This window comes from Thamnophis elegans, chromosome 1 (genome assembly GCF_009769535.1).
Source record: "Thamnophis elegans isolate rThaEle1 chromosome 1, rThaEle1.pri, whole genome shotgun sequence".
Classification (NCBI taxonomy): Eukaryota; Metazoa; Chordata; class Lepidosauria; order Squamata; family Colubridae; genus Thamnophis; species Thamnophis elegans.
Window position 1 is genome coordinate 60,468,264 of NC_045541.1, and position 19,826 is coordinate 60,488,089.

At 40.2% G+C, this 19,826-nt stretch overlaps 1 protein-coding gene across 3 annotated transcripts in view; it reads left to right on the top strand.

The window, feature by feature from the left end:
* TMEM169 (transmembrane protein 169) overlaps positions 1-19,362 on the top strand; it is a 32,737-nt gene extending 13,375 nt beyond the window's left edge. For 2 of the 3 annotated variants that reach the window (XM_032217010.1, XM_032217002.1), the window contains 4 exons: positions 11,367-11,554; positions 12,119-12,214; positions 15,191-15,622; positions 17,998-19,362. In XM_032217010.1, coding sequence (XP_032072901.1) covers positions 15,322-15,622; positions 17,998-18,620 — 924 coding nt within the window. In that variant the 5' untranslated portion in view covers positions 11,367-11,554; positions 12,119-12,214; positions 15,191-15,321 and the 3' untranslated portion in view covers positions 18,621-19,362. The remainder of the gene's footprint in view (positions 1-11,366; positions 11,555-12,118; positions 12,215-15,190; positions 15,623-17,997) is intronic. The other variant, XM_032217019.1, reaches the window with a different exon arrangement.
* The last annotated feature ends 464 nt before the right edge of the window (positions 19,363-19,826 follow it).

Sequence of the window (19,826 nt, forward strand, 5' to 3'; positions counted from 1 at the left end):
CCTTTTCCCTGAGGGGACTCAGTGCTTGCAAGGAAATCCAGAAAAAGAGTATAAATTTGTCCCAGAAGTCTGGAGAAGAATTGATATACGTCTTGTCGGCTGGACTGAGTTAAGAAAACTGAGCCCTTCCGGCCAGTGGAGGCGTGGTCACCAATTTACATAACTCAGTCTCAAGGCTAATGGACAAAGTTAACCCATGCTTGGATTCCCCAAGCAGCACACAGGAGAACGTGCTTGATTCCTAGTAACAACCGGAGCAGCGAGGCTTGTCGCGGGAATGACAGGCTGGACCACACTGAGTTTAGAGCAGTTGATTGAGGAAGCCTGGATAAAGCATCAGTCATAAAAAAAATTCCCCCTGGAATGTATTTCAGGGTGAAATTAAACCGATTGAAATGCTGAGCCCAGTGCATCTGTTTAGGAGAAAGTTTTCTGGGAGTCCTCAAAGCTTCCAAATTCTTATGGTCAGTCCACACCTCGAACGGGTGTTTGGCGCCTTCCAGAAAATGGCGTCACGTGGCCAAAGCCCAACGAACAGCAAATGCTTCTTTCTCCCAAATGGCCCAACGTCTTTTCGTGTCAGTTAGTTTGCGAGAGGTGTATGCGCAGGGTTGTAAATTACGTTGACTATTGGCTTGAAGCAATACGGCCCCCACAGCCACGTCACTGGCGTCAGCTTGAACCACAAAAGGCGCATCCATGTCCGGGTGTTTGAGGACTGGTTCCTCTGCAAAAAGCTGCTTTAACTTCTCGAAGGCAGCTTGACATTCCATGGTCCAATCCAGCGGCTTGCTAGGCTTGGGTTTCGTCCCACCTTTAGACTTCAGAAGGTTAGTTATGGGAAGAGCTATCTTAGCAAAAGAGGGGATGAACTGGCGATAGAAATTAGCAAAGCTTAAGAAACTTTGCAACTGTTTGCGGGTGCGGGGGGCCGCCCATTCGGTGACTGCTTGGACCTTTGCTGGGTCCATCTCTATCCCTTTGTGGGAGATGCGATATTCCAGGTAATCCACCTTCTGATGAAATTCACATTTAGACAATTTAGCATACAGTTCCGCTGCACGAAGTTTTTTTAGTACTGTGCAAACTAGTTTCACGTGTTCTTCACATGTTTCCATGTAAATAAGGATGTCATCAAGGTAGACCATTACGCCTTTTAAAGGTGGTCATGCAAAACTTCATTAATTAACTGCATGAAGATGGCTGGAGCCCCCTGTAGTCCAAATGGCATAACACAAAATTGAAAACAGCCAAGAGGGCAGTTGAACGCCATTTTCCACTCATCCCCTTCCTTAATTCTGACTCGGTAATAGGCCTCTTGTAGATCTAACTTTGTGAAAATCCTCCCTTTACCCAGTTGGGCCAGCATGTCCTTCATTAATGGCAAAGGGTAGAGATTTTGGACACATACCCCGTTCAGGTTTTTAAAATTCACACACTAACTAAAGGAGCCATCTTTCTTTTCTCTGAATAAGACTGGAGCTGCAACTCGGGGCCTAGCAGGTTCAATGAATCCTCTTTCCAAATTTTTGTCAATGAATTTTCTCAATTCGTCCATTTCTCTAGGAGTCATTGAATAATTCTGAGGTTTAGGGAGCTTCACCCCAGGGAGAATATCAATGCTGCAGTCGGTGGGCCTGTGTGAGGGTAATTTATCTGAAGATTTTTCACTGAAAATATCTTTCAGGTCCCAGTACTCTCTCGGGATCTTTTCCTCCCCCTCAATCTTTTCTTGCTCTCTGGCTGCTAGATTGGGGTCTGTTTTATTTGGTTCTGGAACCCCTTCATCCTTATCAGGGGGCGTAGCAGACCGGATGCGCAACCAACCCTTCCTACTATTTATGTGTGGGTTCCATTTACGCAGCCATGGCAATCCCAATATAAGCGGCCGGTCCATTGCTGGGGCTACAATAAAACTTATTGTCTCTTGGTGGGTCCCCATCCACATCTCAATAAGCTCAGTAACAAAATGAGCAGGGCTCCCTCCCGCAATAGAACCATCCAATTGGCAAAAAGCGATTGGAATTTTTAAAGTTTTCAGCTTCAATCCCAATTTTTCTACTATTTCCGGGCTCATAATGCATCGTGTGCATCCGGAATCTAAAAGAGCTAGAATTTTCTCTTGTGCGCCAGAAGATGGCACCCTAAGCTCAACTGGAATAGTCATGGGCCCCGTTCGGGAACTTACCCAGTGTTCATCGTCAGATTCGGTTTCTTCTGAAGAGCTAGGGGTCTCCTCCCCCCTCTCACCAGGGCTGAAACACTGAGATGGTTCCTCCCCTTTCAGGGCAGGTTCTTTCTTCTTGCTGGGAGGTTTTTCCAGTCTTTTCTCTCTCTGAGGGGGAACCTTTTGGGCCATTTTGATGCGGCAATTAACAGCACGATGCTCCTCCTTCCCACAGCAGAAACACACGAAGGGTTTGGGTTTGCTTGCAGATCCACTTCTTCCTCCTTTCAGGGCTCCTGGGGGGGTTTGGCAGGCGGGGATTTTTCGCCCTCACTCTCCCCCTGGTAATTCACCCTGGCCAGGTCAATTTCCACATCAGCAGCCGCTTCATACCAGGGCTGCAGCCTACAGGGAGGCCCCCGGTTCACACAATGCCGGTAAATCTCTTTGTTTAACCCATCAGTGAAATGGTCTAATAATGCCTCTTCAGACCAACCCCTCATAAAAGCTGATAGCTCACGAAATTCTTGTATATAATCAGCTACTGGCCATTTCCCCTGGGTAAGAGTTTTGAACTTAATTCTAGCTTTACGTTCTGTGAGGGGATCATCAAAGTGTTTTCTCAAAGCGGCCATAAATCCATTATAGTCTCTCAACAGTGGGGAATCAGCGTTATGCAAGCCCACCATCCATGCCGCTGCCTTATTTTCCAAAGCCAGCATAATAACTTTTACCTTCACTTCATCAGTAATCAGTTCATCACCATACATTTGCATATAGTTCCATACTTAAACAATGAAGAACCCTAGGTCTTTCTATTCTCCTCCATATTTTACACTTAAGGGAGGAACCTTAGCCATCCGGCATCTGCGGGGGAGGGGGCCTCTTGGAATGTTTCTAGCCGCTGTGATCGGGGTCGGCGCTGGGTCATCTTGTTCAGCTCCCCCTTCAGCCCTTCCAGTTTCTCTCGGATCAGCCAAGGTTTCTGAATACTTTTCCTCTGTTTCCTGGAGAGTGGCTTCTCTCTCCATAACGCTCTCACAGGCTCGGTGTCTCTCCCACGCCTCTTCAAAAAGTTTCATCACTTGGGACATCATAAGGTTCTCCTCCTCAGGGTCCTGCCAGTCAGCCACTGGTTTTCTGGGTCTCCTCATCGTAATTCCAGTCAAAGGTTCTTCGGGGTCCTCTTTCCGTCCCACTCCCCAACAATGTTCCCTCTAATTTTTTTTCAGTGTGAGCGGAAAAGTACAGTGTGTGAGCGGCACAGTTTCATGCCTGAGCACCTAAGAGAGCCACAGTTTGAACTGCTGTCGCGTCTGCTGGACATTTGCGCAACATTCCAAGCGTCAAGCGCCAATTGCGAGCGAGGTTTGAACCCGATGAATGCCAGGCATGAAAAGTGCCACTCAAACACTATACTTTTCCGCTCACCCTGGGAAAAAAAAGGCTCTCTGCTCAGCTTTTACATTGTTAGATTGGCTAGAGAGAGACATGGCACCAACAGGGTCCTGGGTCCTGGCATTTTGCAGGCAACCTGTCCTCTCACATTCTTTGGAATGCAACCCATCACATGTGAATTAGATTTTGCCAATTATCCTATTAAAAGATAATGCTATTATTCTAAAATACGACTAACTCAATATTAAAAACTGTAAATATTTGATGCTGATAAATAATAGCAGTAATTGTTATTTAGTATGAGTAAAATCAGTATTGATATATCAATATAATATCTATCAAAATTGACAATAAACACTAAAATAACAATACAAATATATAATGTGAAATATAAATGTAATAAATATAATATATAAATGCAACATAAATGTAATAAAATAATTTATCATGAAATTCTCCCCCTTTAAAGTAGTAAGATCAATTAAATAGTCTAGCAAGTTTGGACAATATGCTATATGTTATGTTACGTAAGAATATATATACCTCAGAGTCAGATACAACATCCACATCATTTCCAACTGAGTCAATAAAATCATATGCCATGCCAAAACTATTTTAAATAAAGATATGAAATTAATCAAGTATTGCATTTATTTTTCAAAATGAATGTACATTTTTTTATTATTTAAGTTTTGTACCCTATCTTTTCTAACGTTAACTTTAAAAAGATGTTACATCAGACTACAATACAAGTAATTAAATGAAGACTAAAATAAGTGTTTTGGCATATTGAGCTTTTTATATTTCTTTCTAATATTGCTTCCTTAGTTGAGAACTTCCTCCTCAGCTTACTTACGCATTAACTGTTTGTTGCTTTTATGGTTTATTCATTCACTGCTCCATCTTCAGTTTTTTTCACAGGGGGCAGGGCTTCCTTCCTTCCTTCCTTCCTTCCTTCCTTCCTTCCTTCCTTCCCTCCCTCCCTCCCTCCCTCCCTCCCTCCACTCCTTTGGCCACCAATTTTGATCCAATTCTCTCTCTCTCTCTCTCACACACACACACACACACACACACACACACACACACACAGACACGTTATTTGGGGGGGGGGGTTGAATTACTCCGCCTCACTGCGCAAAGTCGGCTCAGCATGTGTTCGGCCCCCACTTACGCCGAATCAAATCCGCGGCCGGCGGGACCAAGGCAGGGGTTGCATTTCAAAGCCGCCAGTCCTCTTGCTTCTTCTCCTTCACCAGCAAAGCTCCCGCTGGCTTCCCGGCCCATGGCTTTGGCGTCTCTCCCTCCACGCGGAGCCCCTGAGCTGGCTCCCGCGTTATCCCTCCCCCTTCCTCCTCTGCCGTGCTTTTGAGGCCGCGGGAGCTAGTAGGAAAGCGGCGGAGGGCTCGGCCGCTTTCCTACTAGCTCCCGTGGCCTCAAAAGCACGGCAGAGGAGGAAGGGGGAGGGATAATGCGGGAGCCAGCTCAGGGGCTCCGCGTGGAGGGAGAGACGCCAAAGCCATGGGCCGGGAAGCCAGCGGGAGCTTTGCTGGTGAAGGAGAAGAAGCAAGAGGACTGGCGGCTCATAAAAACAAGTCTGGGGAGGTCCTTTGCGGGCGGCCTGTTCTAGCCGCCTGCAAAGGACTTCCCCACGTTTGCTTTGGTAGAAATCTCTGCGCGGAAGTTAGAAACTTCTGCGCGGGGATTTCTTTCCATGTGCGCGGCCGCGCACGCGCGCACCTTAGAGGGAACAGTGCTCCCCAAGTCCATCTGGGTCGAACGGATCATTTTTTCAAGTGCAGGCCAGCCATTCGCTCCGGCTCCAAAGGGCAGGAGGACGCAGCTGCTCCCATATCATCTTCTTGATCACTGCCCTGGTGGGACATTCTTCAGGTTTTGGGTGCACCCCCCTCGGAAGGTGTCAGCTCCGGGATGGGTGCGAGATGAGATCCAGCTTAATGTCAGATGCTGCTCCACTTAATAACCAAGAAAGAAACCACTCAACTCCATTTTGCAGAATTAAGAGTACTTTTACTGATTATAAGTAAATAGAATAGCAATAGCAATAGCAGTAGACTTATATACCGCTTCATAGGGCTTTCAGCCCTCTCTAAGCGGTTTACAGAGAGTCAGCATATTGCCCCCAACAATCCGGGTCCTCATTTTACCCACCTTGGAAGGATGGAAGGCTGAGTCAACCCTGAGCCGGTGAGATTTGAACCGCTGAACTGCTGATCTAGCAGTAGCCTGCAGTGCTGCATTTAACCACTGCGCCACCTCGCAGCAAAGCTGGATCTGAGCAAAAGCGCGCAAAAGCATTAGATATCAATACATGACCCATTCCCCTCCCCTTGGTAACCCCAGTCCATAGTCCAATCAATATCTCCACAGCTGTCAGGTGGGAGACATCTTCAAAAATCATCAGGTTGGTATGCTGGACAGTTGGCCTTGGCAGGAAACTCCCCTCCTTGCTACATGCGCAGACGGTGGTGAGAACTACTCCCAATAAACAGTCCTCCTGTACAGATTATTTCCCTCACCCAAATACCATGCCCTTCCTCCCCGTTTCAATGGCAGCTGAAAAGCAAGCAGCAAAACAGAGGCTGACAGAACATAGAAAATAAATCGACTTCTGGGGGCGGAGGCTGTCGCCGAAGGAGCTCAACGGAGTCCTCTCAGAGTTCTGGTCTGTATATCTAATTAAGATCAATAGATATCATCCCTTTTTGGCAGAAAGGGGCAGGCAGAAGCTCAGGTGCTAGGATTTATTCGTAGTTCACAGCCCCTTTTCTTTTTTTTGGGCTGCGAACGGAGAAAAGATCCAGCGTAACTGAGCTCTTATCTCCAGCCAGTTCTTCTCAGCTGCTTTTTTTTGCAGCCCTAGACAGGCGATCCCCCCCCCTCAGGACAATGATAAACTGCTTAAAGCTACTTAAGACTAACACGAGCGGGTTTTACTCCTGAGATGTTCCTTTTTTTATAACTATCTAAACACCAGCCTCATTTTCCTTTGAAGCTTCTTTGTTCAATCGTGCTACAAAATGGCGTTTTTACTGTGTTGGTGATTGATGACGTAATTAACCGGCTCTATCTCCCCGGAGACTGCTCCTCATTAACAAGCAAAATCTACAAATAACTTATTGAGAACTGAGCAGGTGAAGATACTGTTTATCTGTTTATTCTCAGCTTTTATCTATAATGCCTCCCAGGTCTAAGCAGGCAAAACGCTCCCCTTCGCATGTGCTTAAAGAACTTGTTAGAAAATCGCTGCCCTTGCCTCCTACACCCCCTACTGGAGATTCCTTAACACAGGAGCTTCTTTTTCAAACACTCAATGATTTTAAACAAGAAATCAAAGAATTTGTGCTGGATTTATGCGACAAAATACAGACCAAGATTGCCCAAATAAAGATGGATATGTTTGAAGCTATGTCTACTTTGACAGATTATATCGAAGAAATGGAGACTAAACTGGAAACTTTGGAGGAGGCTAATTCTAATTTGACTTCCAACATTCAAGCATTACAACAAGAGATTAGAGATACTCAAACACAACTTATAATGATAAATTACAACAGAAAGGCGTTTGCAATAAGAGTCAGAGGACTGCCCGAAAAGAAAGGAGAGAACTTGAAACAGACGTTTGTAGAGGCTTTCAGTCAAGCGGTGGGAAGTCCGGGATTCAATTTTGATTGGAATATTCGAAAAATCTATCGCCAGAATTCGTGTGTAGCAGAACAGCGACAGCTTCCAAGAGACATAATTATATACTTTTTCACAAGAGAATCCAGAAATGCGATCATCCAAAAGTTTTACAACAACAGGCTGCGAATCGATGGGCAGGATTTGTTTGTCTTTAAAGAAATACCACTCCAGATGCTGCAAGCAAGGAGAGACTATACTTTTTTAACCCAAGAGCTTAGAAACCACCAAATACAGTATAAATGGGAAGCTCCAGTTGGAATCACAGTTACATTCGAGAATCAAAGATTTCGTCTCAATTCTGTTTCAGAAGCTCGGGACTTTTATTATAAAACTCTGAAGGCGGGACTTCCTGACTCACTCGGAAATGCGGAAAGACAAGGTGAAGGAAAGACAAGCAGCAATTCACTTGGTTACAAGACGGAGGGAGTTGTTCTCCCCCTACCGGAGAGGCAGAAGAGCGGAAACTGAGGATTTAGCCATATCTTCAAAGCAGCGGGACACGTGGTTATAAGGCAGAGGGTTGCCTTCTCTTTCCGGAAGGGCAGAAGAGTAAAGAATAAAGATCCAGCGATGTCTTTAAAATACTTTTTAAACTCTTGGATTGATTAAAATTTTAGGATTCCTGTTTGGTATGAAATGGTAAAGCTGTGTACCGATGAGGAACGGAAAGAAGCATCGCTTATTTTGGACAGATATTGTATGGGATCTTTATAAGACTTATTTGAATTTTAATCCAAACTGCGCATGAATTGTTTTCTGGTGTGAGGAAAGCGGAGACCAAGATTTATTTGAATTGCGGTTTGGGATGAATGGAGTCGGGAGGAGTGGGGCAGAAGGGAAGGTGGAGCGGGATATCGATGAAGGGATCTTGGGACTGAATGAAGTGGTATGGATTTTGGGCACACATTTTACGGATTTACATGCTTGAAGTATAACATAAAAAGCTCAGGATTTTAAAGTGAAGAGCGAGATCCTAATCTTATGGAATTTTGGCTTGGGAGGAATGGAGATGAGAAACGAGGGGTAGGAAGAAGAGTAGCGAAAGTATGATTAGACTGCTCTGTATTTGAAGGTAAATTGATTTTTGTATAAACTATTATCTGAATATAAGGTTAAGAAAGGCTATTTGGAGAGTCTACAGGAAGATGGGGGTAGAAGCAAGGGACAAAGACAAAATATAAATGGAATGATCTATACTGTTTAAATTTTAAGAATGATGGGAGGCTGAGCATAATGCAAAAGATTTTTATTTTTTTTATTTTTTTCTTTTTTTTATTTTTCGGAGTGTTCTTTTTATTTTATTTTCATTATTATTGTTAATCTATTTGATTATAAGATATTCTAGAAGGTGAATGGTAGTGAACTGTGCCGGGTGTGGGACCTGGGAAGTCAGAGGGGATTAGGGAGGGGGGCTTATTGGGGGTGGGTGGGTGGGTGGAGATATAGTCTCAATATATAGAATAAGAAGAATACACTTGTATACTGTTGTTCCTTATCTTTTCTTTTTATTTTTCTCTTTTTTTTCTTTTTCTTTTTATTTTTTTTCCTTCTCTTTTCTTTTTAGCGCAATTTTTAGTAACTGAATAGATTAATGAATAGAGAAATGCACCAAAGTGAGAAGTAGAGGAAAAGAAGAGGGAGAAGTAAGGAGGGAGGAAGAGGGGAATGTAAGGAGGATGAGAGGGGAAGGAGGGTGAGGAAGGCGAGAAAGGAAGATAGGAGGGGAAAGGGAAGTAGGAGGGGTGATTGTTGGAGGGAGAAAGGAAAGTTGGAGGGGGAGAAGAAGGGGTGTATGAAAGCGACAGGTTGGGTTTATGATGAGTTGTGTTTAGGTTGGTTTTATTTTTTTATATTATTATTATTGCAAATATTCAGTATATAAGTGAATGTACAAAATTGAAAATGAAAATGAATAAAACATTTGAAATATAAAAGAACATAGAAAATAAATCATGGTATTTTTATCGATACAATATTGGTTGAAGTATGAAAGCTAAATGCAAGAGCTTGAACTATGGGTACATGAAGGCAAATGCAATTTAATAGCTATAATGTAGGTAATCTATGATTTATTTCCATAACTGGAATATAAATTGATATCAGTTTAGATAGAAAAATCTGCATGTCCACTAGATGGCAGCAAAGAGTGTTTGGAGAGAGTTCAAAAGAATCGGATGCAATGAATAGACGAGTTATACAGTATATTGAAAGTATACAATCCTGTCCTGCCCCCAAATCCTAGCGAATTAATGTGATTATACTGAAGAGGCATTTGTGTTAAAATAACTGGAGCATGGAATAAAAGCCATCCTCTATCTATCATCATTTAACCAAGGAAAAGATGCAAAAATGTGGACGATGCTTTTCATGTGCCAACCCGCCAATTATCAAAAAGATTGAACTCTAATGATGAAAGATTTTACTTCCCCTGACATCTGCTCAAAGGCAACACTACTGAACATGGTTCTTGAAATTCCTGGTTTGCTTTGCTGAGAGCTTCCTTTTTCGGAGAGTGGTAGAAAAGGTTTAGGTATCCTTCACCTGATATTAACTAATAAAGGATACTGGGATTTAATGTTTACATGCCATCTCCATCTAATGCTTTATCTAGTCTTACCTGCTTATTCCAAACTACTTTAAAGCAGTGTTTCTCAACCTTAAGTCAAGATGTATGCATTTGAACCATGCTGCTGGAGAATTCTGGGAGTTGAAGTCCACTCATTTTAAAGTAGCTAAGATTGCGAAACACTCATGTTTTGCATGTCCTTCCCTGTTACACTGTGATAATGCATACCAATCCTATTTTATTATTTTTGTATGTCCATCATGTCTGAGATGGAGTATATAACATAGTTTATTAGTCTCCTAAGAAACATTAATCTGGGCTAGAAAAACTAGGTCTTTATGATTTAGAATGCTAGTTTGCTGGTGAGATGCATAGCCTGATGTAACTGGTACATTTTAAGAACTATTGGTATTGCCCTGTATTAAACGCGCTTCTACTGATTTCCACAGCAGTAAAGTAAATTACCCAATTTCACATTGCTTTGCTATTTGTTAATTCATTGGTTTATATTTATTTTTCAATTAACAGGTTTCTTGCACTTCATTGGGACTATGGTCATTCATGCATAATATAAATAATTTAGTTTTGGAAAATTTCAAGTGAATGTTTAAGCTAATTCCATTGAAAAGTATTAATTTGAATTGATAGAAGATGCATGAACAAGCTATCATTTTTTAATTTACAATAGAAATATATTGTAAAAATATGATTTGAACTATGTTTAGATATACATGCACTTAAAAAAATAATGTTCTACGGTACAGATTTCATATATAGTAGTTCATTTTGCAGGAAGTATATGATTTTTCTTGGAAACCATGCTATATCAAAATTTGCAAACCTTAGCAATATTACCATTTTAGCCTTTTGTACAGGAGCCCAAATAGAAGGCAATAAATAGATGAGCTTGGCTCAAAAGATTAAGCAATATCAGACCTAATTGTATTTCAATGAAAATCCCAGAGCAAGAAGCTAGACTGGGAAATTGATAAACATTCCAGAAGAAGTCAACAGCAGATCACTTCTGTACTGTTACCAAATTTACTACACGGTCATATTCATGAAATTACCAGGAACCAGCTTTTATTTTTTGAACTAGTATCTTAATAATAGGCAGTTTTGGGTTCCAATAAATTTGTTTGACTTTACAAGATAAGTGGGTACAAATTACGCGTAAGAGATATTATTTTGCTGAATATCACATAATGGGAATCATACATTTAACCAAACTATAATGCAGTTTTTATCTACAGTTATTCAACAATAACAGGAATTTGACCTAATGGTTAAGGCACCAGGCTACAAACAAGGAGTCTGTGTGTTCTTGGTCCAGTGACTCTCTCTCAGCCCAAGGAAGGAATATTAGGTATCGTCACCATCTTAAGTTATTTATAAAAACAATAACCGTGATATAAATAAATAAATATATTGTAAGCATAAATTCAGCATTGATTCAACTAACTCAGAAAAACTAGCTGTGTTTAGAAACTCATTGTTAGATCTGTTTAAATTGTTTCTTTGTACCATTCTAAGGTTTTCCTGCCATCCCGATGCCGAAACCCTTAACATGCTAAAATTCAAGATTGCCCAAAAGTGCTTGGAGGCATTTGTGGTTTAACCCAGTCTTTTCCAATGTGAGGTTTCCCAGATGCAGTAGGATTTCTCCTCACAGCATTACCAACTTGTGGAAGCCGAACCTCATCACATCTGGAGGACAACAGGTTGGGAAGACAGCTTAAATTTCCTTTGGTAATAGCTGAATTGGGGAGACATAGATGTTTGACCTCTGCAAATTCGTGTAAAAAATAAATATTACTGTTTCTAAGGTTTTCTTCCAATGCTGAACCTCTGTTGAAATTAATTGTGATACTGGTTTAAACAGGTTCTCCTGTGTGAAATCACTTAACTGCTTCTTTCTACATTACAAATTGTCTCAATGTTTCTTTGGGCAATTACATATCCATTGCATTTCGTACATTGACACACTTCTAATTTACCAAGGTTCTTATAAAGAATGTATGCAGACTGTGCTGTGCAATAGGCAGTTATCTAAAGAAATGGCAAGAACTTCAACAAAGCAGGCTGGAAGAATTCTGCATAGTAACAGTCAATTCCCTATTTCTAAAAATTCCCTGTTTTCATAGCAAACACTCCCAGGGGTTTTTGCAATAGACTACTGTCTGTTGCTTGTGAACTCAGCTGCTGCTGCTACTGTCTCTACAGTATCTCTCTTTGTTCATATTCTTTTCTTTGAAATCCTAATCCTTTTATTTTCTCAAAAACAGATTTTTACAGAAATGTACAGAAAAAGAGGTATAGCCCTTAAAACCTGGCTGTTCTGAGAGGCCTGGGGCTAAAGACTCGCTGCCCCACTTCGAATGGTATGATTGTTGTGCTTTTAATTATGTATGGTTTTCATGTTTTTGTAACTCTGTTTGTTTTTCCCCTCCCTTTTGAGTTGTGAGCCGCCCTGAGTCCCTTCAGGGAAAAGGGCGGCATACAAATAAATTAAAATGAATGAAATGAATGAAAATATTCCTATGCAGTGGTTTAAAAATGGCCACATGAGCATTTACACAATCTGGATTCGTACTGTTCACTAAGGCAGAGGTGACTGGAGGATGTAACAAAGCATTTGAGGGAAAGGAGGATAGCAAGGAGGTGGATGATAATGCAAAGAGGGCAGAATTTTGTTGCCCATGCAAGGGCAGCCATATTTTTTCTCCTTTTAAGAAATGGTTCTCACCACCAGCACCACATCCCTCTCCCCCGCAAATAACTTCATAAAACTAATTTTAGGGCTTGTCAGAGTTTTCAAGCGGTGGGAAGACATGCTGTTATTTTTTTGGCCGTTATTTATAATCCAAGGGTAGATTGCAAAGCACATTTGCCTTAGAGACTCAGGTTGGTTTAAATAGCAATGTGGGAACCTAGCTTTTCTGTGCAAAGGTTCACTGGAGCAGCAATAGGAAAGCCAAATCATGATTAATATATTCAAGCAGACAGGCCTGTCTAATTCATTAGAAGCATTATCATTTTAATTTATTTCTTAAATAAAAGCAGGCAATTTTAAACAGAAGCATAACACGAATAGATATGTCCACATACAGCATCTATATTTTAGTAGTAGCTTTTATATACTTTCTGGTATATGAAAACAGTTTTATGTATTATTTTTATTCTGCAGAAAAATTATCTCCATTTTACCAGTGTGAACTCAGATTTAAGAATGGTTAGAATAGAAGTCAAGTATTCTAAACTATTGAGTAACTTAAATCTCCTTCATTTTAATCACTCTCTTATAAACTCAAATAAATCAGATTACTCCATTTTTTTCAATTCATAAGATATCAGAGTGGTTACTTTCCCCTTCTTTTACTGCAAAAATTGAACTCAACTGAAATGTGGTTTAAAATAAATAAATAAAAATCAATGATAGAGATGTTTCAAGAAGATGTGTGAACAAAATTAATCAGATTAAATATACTGCCATAAAAAGTTTATAGATATTCAAATAGATGTATAGAGACTACACAAAAAATAGTTTATAGTATTCAATACTGTATAAATATGTTTCTAAAAAGGAAATTCTCAAAAGCTAAAGAAATAAAACCCAGAATAAGTGTCAGGAAAAAACATGAAAGTATAGAAAGGGTAAAATGAAGTTCTGAAGGATAAGTTTGACTAATATTATATTAGTGACAGAGAAATTATTTTCTCTGATTGGACCATCTTGATTTACATAATTGGAAACAAATGATTATGAAAATGCAAAATGGGTCTTTTTATCAAACAACCATAGTTCAGAAAGGAATTGGGACAAGTTTTTTTAATAGGATGCTTACCTTTTCTTTTGCCCTTTATATCACTTGAGTGAACATTTTCCTTTTGTCTTACATTCATTCTTCAATATCACTGTTGCACAGTGATAAGCAACACTTCCCAAAATGTTGTTTTCCCATCTGATAATCTTACATTTGCACATTACAAAAAGCATAATATGGTTTATTTGATTTGGGGTTTAGCACATTGCATGCCCATTGACATTGCAGCTTGCAAGCTAAAGCTCAGGCTGCTTAGAAATCACAAGATGGGTTTTTCAATGAACTGTGCTCCAGCAAACCTGGCCATATTTACAAACTTGCCTTACTTTAAAATTGGTGCCTGTGGTCAATTTGAAATTGGCTGAAATTGTCTGCTGTGGTCAAGCAACAAAAGTAAGAGAATGCATCATGCTGAGCCTTGACTAGCTAAGTCATTATTTGTTAAGCCAGCCAGATTGGCTTGAGTCATATAACTCAATGGCATACCATTCAGTTGTTCTGGTGATCATCTCTTATTCTTTATTTGTTCTTTATTCTTCTCTTTACTGCTGGCAGTGTTCAGTCTTTAATCTGACTTGTTACATCATTTAATAAGATAAAAATAAAATATCTTTGGATTCAGCGTTTCCTCTTGTTGAATTCATGAACACATCTATATACAGCAGATAAATTTACTAGATATGGAAGAAGCTTGTCAGTGCTTTATGAGATGATTTTCAGCTTCCGAGTTCCCTGCTACTTCCTGCAGCTTTATCATCTAAGAGATAAACCTGGCTCAGCCCAGCTCAGCCTTTTCCAGAACAAATGAAATCTATACATTTCTTGGTAGTGAAGTGAAATAGATTTTCAGGAAGATGATCTCCAAACCTAATTTTCGCAAACACTATTCAGATAACCAGAACAGTTGGTTTGAATAGTCCAGTGTAAGTTCTTGCATGTAGAGTAACAATGTGCTTTTCTTATTAATTATCAAACAAAGAGTTTTAGAAAGGTTGAAATATACTTTTCCAATAAGTACATTAAAATGCCCTCATTGAGCTTGATTTCTGAGAGTTGCACTGGGAAAACCATAGTTTTCTTGGGAGCATTAATATTGGCTTGTTATTTATCGACTTCTGATTTTTTTTTAAAAAAGATTTCCATTCTGGCCTCTTAATAGCCTGAGAGTCTCTGATCCAAATACTACAAAACCATGTTAATTTCTTCTTTTCTTACCTAAATTAACCTGAGATTTGGGAGGAGGGAAGAAAATTCTCTGGACTCCTTAGAAATAAAATCTCCTTTCCCATCTCACAATTTTCTGAAATGGCCCCGGCCAGAGGCTATTTATAAACATTGTACAAATCAACATACATATTGGACTTCAGATGTGGTTCTAACGCCAGAGTAATGCAACGTGCAAAGCCCAGATGGCTTTGCGTGATGAGTAGGAGTGTTAATTTTGGATTTAAATTCATCTCAAGGCTGCTGCTTTTATAGTCTTACTTGGGTCACATTTCCTGAGCATTTTCTCTCTTTTCCTCTCACTTTTAGGATTCAGAGCAGACTGAATTCATTGAAGACTGGAAAGGAATTTATTTGTACTGCTGAACTGAACACATCCCTTTTCCAATTATTGTTTTTGGCTCATAAGGGAAGAGAAAACATTTTAGAAGATAAAGAAGATGCCCAGTGAAAGAGTTCAGAGTAACTGTGGGCCAGAAGCCCACATTTCTGGGGAGAGCAAGAACAAGGGGCAGAGCTCTCCTTGCAATTCCTTACATAGAGCTGTGGCTACAGCTGTGACCTTCGAGGGAGAAGTCAGCACTGAAAAAAGAAAAAAGAGGAGGAAAGAGTCCAGGCCAGAATCAATCATCGTTTATCGGTCAGGGACGGAAAACAAGGTGGAAGAACAGGCAGAAGAGGATGGGGGTGAGAAAACTTCCGAGGAAGGCTCCAAATTTTTGGGACATACTCTAGGAGATGGTAAATTCCTCGGAATAAGTGGTTTAATGTTTGTTCATGTTTTATTTGTTCCAATAGATGTGTTAGGGAAGGAAATTATATATTTTTGCTCAGTTTTCAGGTGCTAACTTTGTACAGTCTACAGCTAGTAATAGTACAGTTTACACATGTGTTAAACCATAGTTATGCAGTCAATGCTTGAACAAGCTGCAGTCCCTGAATTTCTACATTGTAAGCCATCATCCATGGTTTGCAAGCCACTACAGCTGTATTCACACATCATGCTTAGCCCAAACAAGATACAGACCTTTGTACAAAGTCATCCATAAATCCTTGATTCCCAGAGCCTTCTGTTTGGTAAAAAAAATGGAGAAAAGCATGACAATACTGTTTTGCTTCTATATTTTCCACGCAGAAGCTATTGAAAACTACTCATTTCCATATCTGTAAAGTGGCATCAGTATCACTTGATGATATTGTTTTGTTATATAGTGTTTGCATTATCTGCCCAAAGGATATTTTTTGTTCTCTGTCTACCTCAATAGGTAGATGAGACCAAGCAATCAACTCCATAGAAAGGTTAAAACTGTTATTGTTGAGATTGGCTAGAATAACAGAATCTTGCAAGTCTGATTATATTGTGTTTATAGTTCAGTGATTTGTTAAGATGCTACCAAATATTATATATCTGTTGTGCACTTAAAATATTTTTCATTCCTCATTGCCCTAGTAATGGATCTTACACATCTATATCAAAGTCAACTTCATAACTCTCCATACTGTCTGAAAAGGATTGTTGTTGTTAGTCACAAAGTCATGTCCGACCCACTGCGACCTCATGGACAATGTTCCTCCAGGTCTTCCTGTCGTCTACCATCCCCCAGAGTCCATTTAAGGTCACACTGACTGCTTCAGTGACTCCAGCCAGCCAGCTAGCTCATTTTCTGTCGCCCCCTTCTTCTTTTGCCCTCAATCTTTCCCAGCATTAGGCTCTTCTCCAGAAACTCCTTCCTTCTCATTAGGTGGCCAAAGTATTTGAGTTTCATCTTCAGGAACTGGCCTTCTAAAGACCAGTCAGGGTTGATCTCCTCTAGGACTGACCGGTTTGCTCACTTTGCAGTCCAAGGGACTTGCAGGAGACTTCCCCAGCATCATAGTTCAAAAACCTAAATTCTTTGGTGCTCAGCCTTTCTTATGGTCCAGCTTTCATAGCCATACATTGCAACTGGGAAAACCATAGCCTTTACTATACACACTTTTCTTGGCTGGGTGATGTCTCTGCTTTTTAGTATGTTATCTGAATTCTGAAAAGGATACACGGGGTAAATATTAGGGTCCAGTTTGAAGCAACAAGAGGGAAACCTTAGCCAAGAACTTTGCAATTCAATTTTTTAAAAAAACTCTTTATTTTCAGCCTTAGAATGAGAAGCACAATACTTTGACAAACAAACCACGTTACAATGGTATTCTGGCTTTTTTGTGCCATTCAGTTACATTCTGTACTGTATTTGATCAGATTTTTTTCAATGTAGTGTGCATGTTTGTCAGTGCCTTAGATTAAAAGTTCATCCTATATCTGAAGCAGGCATGAAATCCGCTTACCTTCGCTACCGGTTTGGAACCAGGAACGTACGCATGGCACTTCTGCACATGCGCAGTGTCCGTGATGATGTCTGGGTAGGTGGGCTAGGCCTCCCACTGCCACCACTACCGGTTTATCCAAACCAGGGCGAACTGGTAGAATACCACCTCTGATCGAAGCTTATGTTAATTTTCTTACACAGTCTCCTAATTGAAATGTGGAAAGTTCTTTCTATTTTTAAATGACATATAAAAAAAATAAATATTCAGGGACTAAATTAAGATACTGGTAGATATATTATTTTAAGCAAAATATTTTCCTGCGTATGAGTTGTCTTTCCTCCCTGTTTGGATTGATTTCTCCTCCTCTTCCTTCTAATTTATTCATTTCTTTTACCGTTTCTTAAGCCAACTTTCCCTAGCCTGGCGATCTCCAATTTTGATCAACAACAGCTCTATGCTACATAATACCATGACTATCATACCAAGCTAGTGTAGTAACATGATACGCTTTAGTGGCTTGATACCTTTTCCCTGGATAAGCTTTCCAGGTATGAATGTGATTGAGTAAGTCTCAATTTACCCCATGCCAAGGAAGGATTATTTAAATCCATTGCAAGAGTGGCTTGCTTCACAAGGATTACTGAAGCATTGGGAGATAAGTTCACATATCATGTTAAGTCAAAAAAAAAAACCTTACCCAGAAAATGCCAGGTTAGAGAAATCTGCCTAAAATGCAGTGGAATTTCTATCAAAACAGTAAATCTCGGCTTTGCCTTTTGTCTTGTACTGATTTAGCTCTTCTGTGTTCCCAGGTTCCTGGGCTATACCTTTAGATAGCAGGTATGTTACTTTAACTGGAACCATCACAAGGGGAAAGAAGAAAGGACAGATGGTCGACATCCATGTTACACTCACCGACAAAGAGCTGCAAGAACTGGCTCGGTCAAAGGAGCTTCCAAAAACAGAAATGCCTCAAACGAAGAAGGCTTGTGAAGTTGGGATGGATAAAGGCCCCCACATTCTTCTCTGGAGCCTTGCCTGCCTCCCTATTATCTTCATTATGTCCTTTATTGTTTCCTTTTACTATGGGACCATTACTTGGTACAATGTCTTCTTGGTGTACAACGAAGAGAGGACCTTTTGGCACAAAATCACCTTCTGCCCATTTCTGATTATCTTCTATCCTATCTTCATCATGGTGGTTTCTTTCTCTCTGGGCGTTTATACAGCAATAACTCAAGTCTCCTGGGCCTTTGGAGATTGGTGGCATGCGGTGAGGGATATGGAGAAAGGATTTTGTGGCTGGCTCTGTAGCAAGGTGGGCCTGGAAGATTGCTCTCCATATAGCATTGTCGAGTTGCTAGATTCAGATAATGTCTCAGGGAGTCTGTCAGCCAAAGGTTCAACACAGGGTGAAGAGGTTTCGGCTGTCTGAGTGTTTGCATTAGGAGATTATGAATATACACTAACTGATTGTTTAAAGCATGCACAGAAACTCTGATGCCAACTCGAGTGTTTGGAAATAAGACCACATATTGGTCATTTCTGCATAGTATGTCAACATGAAATACTCATTTCCATTTCTGTGGAAGATGATCTTTTTTGTATGAAGCAGGCATGGCCTGTAGAAAGATTCTAGCCCAGCTGAATTTTCTATGTCTTGCTAATATTGAATATGATGTGCTTTGGATACAGCCATAGGCTCCAAGGAAGAGATGCATGTTTGATGCCTAGAAAATCTCTCTGCACATCTAAAAATTAAGAGCAATTTTTAGCAAGGCTGGGTTGAAGACTTTTCTCTGGTCAGCTTGTTTCCTGGATTTTTATGAGATCACATATTTAATTCTAGGCTCCTGCCTAGAATGAAACAATTCCACCCATTTTCTACTTGTCTGTATGAACCAAGGGAATCCTGAAATATCAGTATGCTGGAGAAGAATGTCCTATTCCTTGTTAGAATGAATATGGTTAATTAGCTTATGAGTTTAGCTAGTCTGATCAATTTCAGTTGGACAGTATTAAGGAGGATAATAGAGCTGGGCTGCAGACATTTGGCTAACCATTGGATTGTAAAAGGTTCCAGAAAAATGTATTTCTTTGCTGCCATCTAGTGTTTTTCTGAATTGTTAGCAGTCCAGAAGTTATTGTGATTGCTTCTGTGGGAAAAGAGTAGTACAAAGAGAAAACAGAGTCCAAAATTTGCTGATTTTTCACAAATATTTCATTGTGGACATTCTTGTCCCATCTTCAAACAATGGTAGACAAATGCTGATAGCTGAAATGCATTTAACTGAGAGTGATTCCTGTTGGGTGTAAGAATTCACAGCTTGCCATAAATTAGAACCACAAATATGATTTTCATGAAAGAAGCCATGAACCTAACATATATAAAGATATGTGAAATCTGCTTCCCATTTTATCCTCTTTCAATTTCAACTGCCAACTGAATTTTAAGGCAATATATTGTTGGTTATAGGGTGTCAGCGTGCACATCTGATTTAATATGTGAGCAGAAAGCCAAGGTGAATTTTAATTAATTAATGAAAGCAATAATTAAATCAAGTAAAGTATCTAGAGCAGATGTGTCAAACACCCGAGGGCCGAATTCGGTCCGTGTGGTGCTTAGATCTGGCCCATGGAA